This window comes from Ranitomeya variabilis, chromosome 7 (genome assembly GCF_051348905.1).
Source record: "Ranitomeya variabilis isolate aRanVar5 chromosome 7, aRanVar5.hap1, whole genome shotgun sequence".
NCBI lineage: Eukaryota > Metazoa > Chordata > Amphibia > Anura > Dendrobatidae > Ranitomeya > Ranitomeya variabilis.
In genome coordinates, this window is record NC_135238.1 from 56,202,166 (window position 1) to 56,214,700 (window position 12,535).

Below are 12,535 nucleotides of genomic sequence, written 5' to 3' on the forward strand. Positions count from 1 at the left end.
CCAGCAGATGGCGGGCGCACTGCGCATGCGTCCGCCATTTTCTTTCCCAATGAAGAAGCCGGCGGACAGGAGGGGACGCAGGAGGACCCAGGGACACCGGTAAGTATGATAGGGTCCCCTAATCCCCCTATTTCTCTGTCCTCTGATGTGCGATCACATGACAGATCGCTTTTTATTTTTTTTGCGACCGCCGGTAAACAGTTAATTACCGGTGATCGCAAAACAGGGGTCGGTAAAAACCGACCCCGATCATGTTCTTTGGGGTCTCGGCTACCCCCGGCAGCCGAGACTCCAAAGATCCTCCGGGTGCCGGCCGGCGGGCGCACTGCGCCCGCCATTTTTTTGCCGGAAAAAGATGGCGGCGCCCATTGGGAGCCACGAGGAGCACCGGGGGAGACGGGTGAGTATCGGGGGGCTATCGGGGACCCCATTTCTCTGTCCTCTGATGTGCGATCACATCGGAGGACAGAGAAATTAAAAGGGAAATCGCGTTTGTTTTTTGCGATCGCCGGTAAACGGTTAATTACCGGCGATCGCAACTCGAGGGTCAGTAAAAAAAACCCGAATCATGTTCTCTGGAGTCTCGGCTACCCCCAGCAACCGAGACCCCAGGGAAAATCCGACTCTGGGGGGCACAATTCACTTTTTCCACAGCGCCGTTAATTAACGGCGCTGTGGTTTAAGTACCCTTAACTGCCGCCGTTAAAAGGCGTATCGGCGGTCGTTAAGGGGTTAAATCTGGTATTAGTCTAAAGTTCTACAAAAAAGAAGGCAAACAAAATCAATATTCACAATATGTTGCTTCTGTAATGCAACGACGCACATTGAGGTAGATAAGGGTCTAATGAAAGACCTGTGTCCACCTCCTACTGACACTAAGCTAAACTGAATATCCTGCTTCCAGTCGGTGGGGTGTACACTGCAGAGGAAGAGCTAACTTTTTATTTACATAGTGTCAGCCTCCTAGTGGCAGCAGCATACACCCATGGTTCCTGTGTCCCCCAATGAGAGGCGATAGAGAAAATAGGTATTAAGCTTACCGTTAATTATGTTTCCAGGAGTCCATCCTGACAGCACTATGGAGGACGTCCTCCTCCCCCTTGCTGGGACAGGAAACACACGAGAGTTCAAAAGGTCCGGTCCCACCCCCATTCCTCAGTGTTGTAACAAGAACCGCCTCAAGGGAGATGCAAAAAAATAATATTTAATGGTAAAGAACATAACACCATATATCAGGAACATATTACATCATATGTTTAGGAAATACTACAGACATGTCAGGTTCATATTACAAAGGCATAGTCATATTAACAGGGAGGGAATTACCCGTGCTGTCAGGATGGACTCCTGGAAACATAATTAACGGTAAGCTTAATACCTATTTTCCAGGACGTCATCCTGACAGCACTATGGAGAGTACCAAAGCACCTCCTCAGGGTGGGATTACCGCTTGGAGAACTTTTCTCCCGAATGCAGTATGCTGACCGGACAAAACATCAAGTTTATAATGTTTGCAGAAGGTATTCACACTAGCCCATGTAGCGGCCTTACAAATCTGCTCTAGAGAGGCGCCTGCCCTCTCAGCCCAAGAAGTAGCCATCCCTCTAGTAGAGTGTGCATGAAGACCTTTTGGAGGAGAGATGCCCTCCGACTGATAGGCCTCAGAGATCACAGACGTGATCCATCGAGCAATGGAGGCCTTAGAGGCCTTCTTTCCCTTATTTTTACCCCCAAACAAAATAAACAGGTTTGGATCGATTCGCCATGGGTTGGTGGCTGATAGGTAGTCGATGACCGCCTGTCTGACATCCAAGGAATGCAGAGCTTCCTCTTTAGAATTGGAAGGGTTACAGCAAAAGGATGGTAACACTATCTCTTGATTCCTATTTTTTAGAGTTCCCACTTTTGGAACGAACGAGGGATCTAGTTTGAGAACCACACAATCATCTCTAATCTGGAGGTACGGATCCCGTGTGCACAAGGCTTGGATTTCCCCCACCCTCTTAGCTGTGGTGATCGCCACTAAGAATGCCGTTTTACGTGTCAGGGCTGAAATGGACATGTTATCTGCCGAGGCGTAATTATTTTTGCAGAGGAAATTCAGGACAAAGTTAAGATCCCAAGGAGGAGTTAACTGTCTAATGGTGGGGCGCAATCTTTGGGTGGCTCTGATAAACCTAACTATCCAGGGATGTGTTGCTAGGGGATAGTCTAGAAAGGAGCTTAGTGCGGAGATCTGCACCTTTAAGGTGCTTGGCCTAAGCCCTTTATCGAACCCCGACTGTAGAAAATCCAGAATTCTGGGTAAGTCGGGAGTGCCTGCCGCAACCTCGGACCTGCCACCCTCCAGACAGAAACGTCTCCAGATCTTCAAATAGATTGCTGACGTGACCGGCTTTCTACTAGCCTTGATAGTGGATATGACCTGCTCAGACAGGCCTCTTGCCCTCAGGATGTTCCTTTCAGGATCCAGGCTGAGAGGTGTAGCTTCTCTGGATCCGGATGGTACACTGGGCCCTGGTGGATTACATCTGGTCTGTGAGGCAGTTCTACTGGACTCTCTATCGCCAGGTCTACCAGAAGAGAGAACCAACTCCTTCTTGGCCAGTATGGAACTACCAAAATTACTCGAGCCTGTTCTTCTTTGATCTTCCTGAGAACAGCCGGGATTAGTGCTAGAGGAGGGAAAGCATATGAGAGGGGCTCTGTCCAACTCTGACTTAGACCATCTATTCCTTCCGGCAGATCCCGAGGGTTCAGAGAGAAGAACCTTGAGACCTTCGAGTTTCTCCTGTTCGCGAAAAGGTCTATACTGGGAGTGCCCCAACGCCGGCACAGTTCCTGGAAGATGTCCTGGTTGAGTTCCCACTCTGTTGCGAACACTCTTCTTCTGCTCAAGTAATCCGCTATGACGTTCTGGGAGCCCTCCAAGTGGATTGCAGAGATGGAGAGGATCGATTTTTCTGCCCAACGAAATATTCTCCCCGCCAGCTCCTGGAGAAGATGGTGCCTTGGACCTCCTTGGTGTTTTAGGAAGGAAACAGCTGTCACGTTGTCGGACAATATCCTTACATGACGATTCTCCAGCGTGCGCCGATTTCTTCTCAGGGCTTCCCAGACAGCATACAGCTCTCGGAAGTTGGACGAGTTGCCGGCTACATCTGGAGGCCATTGTCCCTGGAGAATCCTTCCTTCTAGGTGAGCTCCCCAGCCCCAGGCGCTGGCATCTGTGGTAACTACCACGTGAGGGTCGGTAGTCCATAGTACCCCGATTCTTAGATTCTTTGGGTCTGTCCACCAAAGGAGCGAACTTCGTACTGGACCTGGAAGATATAAAATACTTTCCAGAGAAGATTGACGACGGTCCCACTTGGAGAGGATTAAGCTCTGCAGTGGTCTTGAATGGAACTGTGCCCATCTTACGCATGGTATGCATGCCGTCATTAGGCCTAGCACTCTCATGGCCATTCTTATTGAGACTCTGCATTCTAGTAGGAGTCTGACATGGACTTGTATTGACTCCAGCTTGGATTCGGGCAGAAGGGATATTCTGTTTGCAGAATCCAGACAGACACCCAGGAAGATCTTTTTGTGTTCCGGAATCAGATCTGATTTCTGCCAGTTGATGATCCATCCCAAGTGTTCCATTACAGCAATGGTCCGGTTCCTGTGATCCGTTAAGACCTCTGGTGTTCGTGCTATCAGCAGAAAGTCGTCGAGGTAAGGGACTATTATAATCCCCTGGTTTCTTAGGAAAGCCACTATCTCTGAGACCAGCTTTGTAAACACGCGAGGTGCTGAGGCAAGTCCAAACGGAAGGCATTGAAACTGGTAGTGGCAGGTCCCGGACGGCAGAACTACCACGAACCTCAGAAACCTCTGAGATAGATGGTGGACAGGGACCTGGTAATAGGCACTCTTCAAATCGAGAGTGCACATCACCGCATTCCGATCTATGAGGAGGATTGCAGAACGGATGGACTCCATGCGAAACCTCTTGTACCTGACCCAGGCATTCAGAGGCTTCAGGTTTACTATTGTACGTGAGTCGCCGGACGGTTTTGTAATGGAGAACAGGGAGGAGTAATGACCCTGGCCTACCTCTAGCGGAGGTACTGGAATTATGACCTTCGAGGCAAGCATGTCCCTCAGGTCTTTTAACATGGGAGAGTCTTGCATAACCACCGTAGGTACGATGTACCTGTCTGGCGGAGGCGAGTAAAACTCTATGCTGTAGCCCTCTGAGATAGTACGAAGGACCCATTGATTTTGCGTGACTCTGCTCCAGTTTACCGCGAAATGGCGCAGCCTCCCCCCTATAAGAGTGGCGTCATTGTGGTTTAGTTTTAGAGGAGGGGCTGAAGAAGAAACTCCTACTACTCTGGCCACGGGAACCCCTGTTAAACCCTCTATTGGACCTTCCCCCTCTGAAGTCGGACCCTCTGAAGTCAGACTGTCGTCTAAAGGGAAATCCCCTCCGAAAGGACTGAGACCTCTTAGGCTTGTCCTCTGGGAACCCTTTTTTCTTGTCTGAGGCCGACTCTAAGATGGTATCGAGGGAAGGACCGAAAACTCTTGCACCTGAGAAAGGGATTGAACATAATTTTGTTTTGGACGCATTATCGCCCGACCAAGACCTTAACCAGACCGCTCTTCTAGCCGCATTGGACAATGACCCATTTCTGGCTGAAAATCTGACTGACTCAGCCGTCATGTCAGATAGAAAAGCTGTGGCGGACTTCATTATAGGGAGAGAGTTTAAGATCTCTGACCTTGGGGTCTTACTAGAGAGATGCTCCTCTAATTGACCCATCCAGAGGTGCATAGACCGGGCTACCGAGGTAGCTGCAATATTGGTTTTAATTAGAGCCGCGGAAGACTCCCAGGCTCTTTTTAGCAATATTTTCGCTTTACGATCCATTGGATCGCGCAAGGTTGACGAGTCCTCGAACGGAATAGCAGTCTTTTTGGCGACCTTCGCCACCGGGACATCCACCTTGGGTATCTCGTCCCAAAGCTTAACATCCTCCGGCTCAAAGGGTAGGCGCGACTTAAAGTCTTTAGACAGTGTCAGCCGACGTTCCGCCTCCTTCCATTCTTCGAGCACCATGGCCTTGATATGCTCACTGACCGGGAAGACTGTCTGCCGACGTGACATAAGTCCCCCGAACATCAGGTCCTGCCTGGTTTGCGGCTTAGATGTTTCCTCTACTTGCATGGTGCATCGCACCGCCTGCACCAGCTCATTTGTGTCCTCCGCCTGGAAAAGGTACTTCCTCTGGCGGTCCTGGCTTCCAGAAGGAAGCTCGCCCTCTTCCTTGGAGACAAGGTCCTCAGAATCGGACCTGTCCTCAGAAGTATATTCCAACTCCCGCCTGGCCCTTTTGCGACTGGGCATAGGGCTGGATTTTTCGACCATGGTAGCTAGGGAAGCCTGGACCTCTTCTCTGATTAGGGACCTCATCTCAGATAATAAGGTGGGCTGCTCCTCTCTCATAACCTTGGATGTGCAGTCTGCACATAAGGTTTTGCCATGGGTGTCCGGGAGTTTAGCGTTACATAGTGGACATCTGCTGGACTTCCCAGAGGCTTTTCCAGATCTTTTAACTTGACCAGGGGGGACGGCTGGAGTTCCCTTATCCTAAACGATATAAGATAGGGAAGGTGACAGGGTGGCTTTATTACTGGGTGTCAGGGGAGTTTGCGCTCTGCGCACTTACCCCATCCTCAGGTGTCATGCTCTCCATAGTATCCAGAGTGTGACCGCTGCAGCGCCTCTCAAACGCTACAATACCTGGGATCCACGCTGGAGCGCACGCCTTCCCTGTACATCAGCGTTACCGGAAGTCGCAGTAACGGATGCCGCAAACCGGAAGTGACGCGGTCCCCGGAACTTCCGCCGGAAGAGTCAGAGCCCGGCGTTCACGCTGCCGAGTGCTACTGACCTCGGGAACCGCGTCCGCAGCCGAGAGCCCCCCCCCGGGAGGAGCGGCTGCTGGTCTTTGGAGCAGAGGGACCCCCCTCTGGAGGGTTTCTGCCCTGAGCGTCTTGACAGGGGGAAGGATCTGGCAAGCCGCACGATCCCCCTGAGCTCCGGTAAGCTGCGCAGCTTCTCTCATGTGTCCCTTGCAGGGACAGGAAAAACACTGAGGAATGGGGGTGGGACCGGACCTTTTGAACTCTCGTGTGTTTCCTGTCCCAGCAAGGGGGAGGAGGACGTCCTCCATAGTGCTGTCAGGATGACGTCCTGGAAATCAATATTCACAATATGTTGCTTCTGTAATGCATAAAAAAGTTATATATATTAGTCACGGGCCATGGCTGTCTCCATAACTGCAGCAAAATAGTTATAATGAATGCCAACGGGGCAGAGTCAGGAGACTGGGTCACACATACCACCCCTCACGTCTTGGCTCTGTAGCCTAAACAAAGTCCTATGCATTGACTTGATGGGTTCTTACATGACAGGACAGAGGTGCATAGACTTAATACATGCTATTTCTGAAGAAATCTACACACAAATCAGGAAAATGCCTGCAAAACAGGCTGATTGTAATAAGATTGGAAGGATCGGTAGCTCCCCCTAATGGCAACTGAAGTGATCTGTCCAAATCAAATATCAGATCTGACCGCGGGATTGTACAAACGCCCGTATTACTGGTACGAGTGCGCTCCAACAAAACATTGGGACGCACTTGAACCATGATCACTGATTATTAAGAAATCCCCTGTTATGACTGTCTTATTCACACTGGCAAGAAAATAAAATTACAGTTGTTAATTACCTTTTGCAGTTCTGTTGGCAGAGTATTCAGCGTGTGTCTGTCTCTTTGAGGATTGCCCCAGCGCGGAGGGACAAGGCATCTCCCGGTGTGCATGTAAGAAATGAGCCAGCAAGCCATATAGGATCGGTCTGTAAATGGAAGAATAAGAGAACAGCATGTATAAGAAATTCACCTGGAACTGAAAACTTGAGGCTCATGCCCATCTCAAAAAACACATTTTTACTGTCAATCCCCTGCCAGGAACTCTTCAAAGAATAATTTCCTGTAAAATGCTGAAGCATTGCAGAATAACATGCCTGGCTGCGACTTGTGGTGCCAGCTGTTAGCGCAGCATGAAGATTCCCTTTAAAGCACCACTCCAGCATTTGTTTTCGAGGCATTGCACTGGTGCTTTAAACCTAAGGTTCCTGCTCCTACACTTATACTCACCCTCTGGCATCTTCCCCATTTTTTGGTGCCGCTGCACCATCTTGTGAGCCCAGTTTCTAAGTGGCCAGAAGTTAGACATTACGTCACAAGCCATCATTGCAAGTCTCTGAGATCAGAACGAGGCCCTCACAGACTTGTACTGAGCTGTGACCTCCGGCTCGCTGCATGAAATGCTGGAGCAGGCGGCAGGTCACAAACTGCTGGAGAGCGTGACCGGAGCGGCGGCGATAACAAATCAAGATGCCGGAGGGCGAGTATATGATGGGGCTTAGATTTGAAGCAACACTCCAGCGGTAAACTTTAAAAAATGCTGGAGTGACGCTTAAGGACTTTTTATTTTTTACATGCTAAACTGGTTACACCGTTATACAATTACTGAAGATCTGAATTTAATTATTAGTTGGGGAGATACTGGCCCTGATTCACCAACATCGCAAAATTGTGATTTTTATTTTTTTTTTACTTTTGGAGTTTTCAAGCCAGTTTATACAAAATTGATAGGGCCGATGTCACAGATCATCTAATTCATGATCATTTTTCAGACATGCCTGATTCATTAAGAGGCAGCAACTCTTAATAAATCAAGCGTGTGATTAAAATACACACACACCCCTTCCCCACCACAAAAACTGGGGTGAACAACGCACTTTTGACAAATCTGGGTCATGGGATTTTAATTTATAGGACACCTAATATGCTAATTTCAACCATGCGGACATTAGAGATTCTTCTCCAGGGGCATTAACTTTTCCCTCTTTTATGATATTGACCAATCAGAAGCAGGCGGGGTCATACAAAAGAAAAAAAAATATATATACATACAGAAAAAAGCAAACATCTCCACAAAAGGTCCCAGGCATCGGGGAATAACGGCTTGGTACCTGGGATCCTTGCAGAGCACGGTGGCAGCTAATATCTACAGAAGTGTTTCCCAACCTCCAGCCCTTACGGCCCCCACAGATCATGTTTTCAGGATTTCCATAGAATTGCACAGGTGAGAGAATTCCTGATGCCTTGATGATATTTCCACCACCCGTGCAATACTATGGAAATCCCAAGAACATGATCTGTGGGCGGCCATGAGAACTGGAGTACGGGAAACACTGATCAAGAACTTTACAATCCAAAACCTCTGCAACAAAGAGAATAAAAAAATAAATAATAAAAACTGTTAGTTCTTCAGCCACTTTCTCCTGAGGTCGTCAATTAGTGCATAAAAAGTGGTGACTGGTCACGGTCTGTGTCCCCCAATGAGGCGAAGGAGAAATATAACAAAAGTAATGGGTTAAGGGTTTATCCCATCTTATACTGGACATATGTAGAATCTCCACAAAATAAGTTTGATAAATGGGGAAGGGAACAACAGTTGATCTAAAGATGCACAAGACCCTGTTAGGAGGCTACTGCAATGTCATTAAATTGATGTTGCGAGGGTCTACTAATCAGCAGAGATGTCCAGGGCAGGCTGTAGGAGGTTTGCAGTGCTCTGATCCACCAGCCTTGGACTACGGACATGGTTGCTAGATCATGGTCCTTCATATGTTTTGGTTGAGCTCTACAAGGAACCCGTCACCAGGATAAAGAAGTGATGTGCGTGTCAGGTTTCTCTATTAATTTGCATGGGGCTGTCAAATATTACCAAGGAAATGTTCTGGAAGACAAAGCATGTCTAAACACGTTACAATCCTCTACAACCCATTCAATTAATAGAACACACACTCTACACAAAACACGGCTCTAATGCTCTGTAAAAATCAGTGCATGACCATGGCTATTGTGTGATCTCAGTGTTTGTCTACTGTATATGGAAATAATTGGATAACTAAAGAATAAGATTTTTTTTGCAATAATTGCAGGTTCCCTGATAACTTCCCCTTCCATGTGGATCTGTCTGCACACTTCACAATACAAACTACAAATAACATTATAAAGATCTCCTGGATCCGATGAGACTGGTGTACTTACCAGCCTCATCCTCTATGAATGTTTAAGTCAAGTCTCTGCCCACCTGATTGATGCTCCTCAGCGTCCTTCCTCCCTGCTGCTGAGATCTCACACTGTTCAGTACAAGCTGCAGCGGTCAGTCAGGCCGGGTGGGCGCAGACTGAGAACACTTGGACTCATGACCTATTTCATAATAGCAGGACTCCTAAACCGGTTTTTACGTACCGGTAATAGGATTTTACAGAGTCCACGACAGCACCCACAACGAGAGAGGGGATCCGCCCACCTTCCGGACAGGAACCTACAGGTTAAAAAGGGGCGGCCCCCCTCGCCCTCCAGTTTGTGTTCCAGAGTACAAGGGATACCGCCAATGAATCAGTACATGACAATATTATCTTAAACATTACTAAATACCACCACCTCTATAGAGTGATCTCTAAGGCACACCTTCCAACAGAGTGCAGGAATAAGTAACTAAATACGGGGGGGAATGTATGGGTGCTGTCGTGGACTCTGTAAAATCCTATTACCGGTACGTAAAAAACGGTTTTCCTATCGCCACGACAGCACCCACGAGAGACTTTCAAAGACTATTAACTGGGAGGGACCACAGCACTAAGTACTGAACGGCCGAACTGTAAGCTGGAATTAGCAGATAGATCAAGGCGATAGTGCTTATAAAAGGTGGAAGGTGATGACCAAGTTGCCGCCTTACATATCATTTCGATGGGGACATCTGCCTTCTCCGCCCAGGATGACGCCATGGCCCGAGTGGAGTGCGCCCTGATGCCTTCTGGTGGCGTTACTCCCCTGGCAGAGTAGGCAAGACATATCGCTTCTCTAATCCACCTAGCGATAGAGTTCTTTGTGACACCAGAACCCTTTTTCTGATTCTGGAAAGAAATAAAAAGAGCCCTACTCTGTCTCCAGCTTTGAGTCCTATCCAGGTATTCTAATATTGCCCTCTTTACATCTAGGGTATGATATTTTTTCTCCTCTTCTGAACCTGGATTTTCATAGAAAGATGGTAAATAAATCTCCTGACTTCTATGAAATTTAGTTGCTACTTTTGGCAAGTATGCAGGATCAGGTTTTAAGACAATCTTATCCTGGAGAATTATTAAGTAGGGAGGATCTACTGACAACGCATGTATATCACTGACCCTTCTGGCAGACGTTAATGCTAAAAGTAGAGCTGTTTTTAAGGTTAAATTTTTAATCGAAATAGAGTTTAATGGCTCAAAAGGAGGTTCAGTCAACGCCTCAAGCACCAAATTGAGGTCCCAAGGGGGTATTCTTACAATATGGATTGGGTTAGAACGCTGACATGCCTTAATAAACCTAGCAACCCATCTATTACCAGCTATATCACTGTTGTATAGAGCTCCCAAGGCTGAAACATGAACTCTTAGAGTGTTGACTGCTAAACCCAATTCCCAGCCTTTCTGAAGGAATTCTAAAATGGCTGAAATCGGAGCATTATCTCCTAATGGTTACTGATAAAACATAAGGAATTTTTTCCAAATTTTCGTATGGATGTTAGTAGTAACTTCCTTCCTGCTTTTCAATAAGGTAGCTATTAAAGCATCGGAGAACCCCCTCTCCTTCAGAAGCTCCCTCTCAAGTTCCATGCCGTTAAGTGAAGAGTCTCCAAATTTGGATGACGAAATGGACCCTGAGAGAGGAGTTCCGGAACCACTGGCAACACCCAGGGATCGGTCACAGACATTGTTTTGAGGAGAGAAAACCAAGGCCTCCTGGGCCAGAAGGGGGCGATTAAAATTACTTTGGCTCCTTCCTCCCGGATTTTCTTGAGAACTATCGGAATTAGACACATAGGGGGGAAGGCATATGCTAGCTGGAAGTCCCAACGGACGCGAAGGGAATCCACTATGAATGGTTGGTCTGCTATGTGTAAGGATGCGAACCTCCTGACCTTCCTGTTCTCCCTCGTAGCAAACAGATCTATTATCGGCAATCCCCACAGATTGACTATTTGATTGAATATGTGTTGGTCTAGGGACCACTCTCCCTGACGAAGGGAATGGCGACTGAGGTAGTCTGCTTCTATATTGAGTTCCCCCTTTATATGAACTGCCGACAGAGATTGAAAGTGGTTCTCGGCTAGAGACAATATCTGTGCTGTAGTGATCATTAGGGATCGTGACCTTGTTCCTCCCTGATGATTGATGTAGGCCACCACAGTCATATTGTCTGTCTGTATCTGTACGTGCGAATTCCTCAGGGAAGGTAGTAAGCAAAGAAGAGCCTGGTTGACTGCAGCCAGCTCTCTTAGGTTTGAGGAATTTTGGGACTCTCGAATTGACCAACGCCCCTGGGTTAGAATGTCTCCCATATGGGCTCCCCAATCGAACGGACTGGCATCCGTTGTAACCACGTTGTCCGGAATGATGGTCCAGAGAACTCCTTTTGACAAATGTGCTAGATTGAGCCACCATCTGAGGTCGTGAAGAGTGGCCGGTGATAGACTGAACTTTATGCTCAGAGCACCGTGAAGATCTTTTTCTGCTTGAAGAACTTCGTATTGAAGCATTCGGGTGTGAGCCTGAGCCCATCTCACCGCCGATATACACGCAGTCAAAGATCCTAGAAGAGACACTGCGTCTCTTAAACTTAAGTTTGGAGCTTTCCTTACTGCCGTGATCCTCTGAATGATCTTCTGCTTCTTTTCTTCTGGTAGGAAGGATGACTGATTTTCTGAGTCTAGAAGGACTCCTAGGAACAATTGATGTCTTGTGGGTTCTAGTTTTGACTTTTCCCAGTTGATTATCCATCCGAGTTCCTGTAAGGATGATATTATGGCATTTACCCTAGACGTACACTGAGCAATTGAATTTCCAATTATTAAAAAATCATCTAGATAGGGCACTGCAAGGGTTTCTTTTTCCCTGACATGGGCCATTACTTCTGACACAATTTTTGTAAAAATTCTTGGTGCCATGGACAGGCCAAAGGGCATTGCTAAAAATTGGAAATGTTTAATCTGATGGTTTACCCATACTGCCATCCTGAGGAATTGCTGGTGATTTCTGTGAACTGGAAGATGGTAATACGCATCCTTTAGATCCAAGACTGACATGTAGCACCTAGGAAACAAAAGCTTAGCTGTTGATTTAATGGATTCCATCTTAAAAGCGTGGTACCGAAGATATTTATTCAATTTACGTAAATTTATGATGGTCCTAAAGGACCCATCAGGCTTAGAGATCAAAAACAGCGGAGAATAAAAGCCAGTCTTCTCCTGATGTTTTGGTACTTCTTCAATAACTCGCTTTGTAAGCAATTATTGAATCTCTAGTTCTAAGACCTGTTGTTGGGCCGGAGTATCTAGTGATGTTATAATAAAATGATTTGGG

General features: G+C 47.3%; 1 protein-coding gene across 3 annotated transcripts in view; it reads right to left on the minus strand.

Annotated features, from left to right (window-relative positions):
• Positions 1–12,535, minus strand: part of CEP20 (centrosomal protein 20) — a 76,819-nt gene that overhangs the window by 8,680 nt on the left and 55,604 nt on the right. For all 3 annotated transcript variants that reach the window (XM_077275139.1, XM_077275138.1, XM_077275140.1), the window contains one exon: positions 6,786–6,913. In XM_077275139.1, coding sequence (XP_077131254.1) covers positions 6,786–6,913 — 128 coding nt within the window. The remainder of the gene's footprint in view (positions 1–6,785; positions 6,914–12,535) is intronic.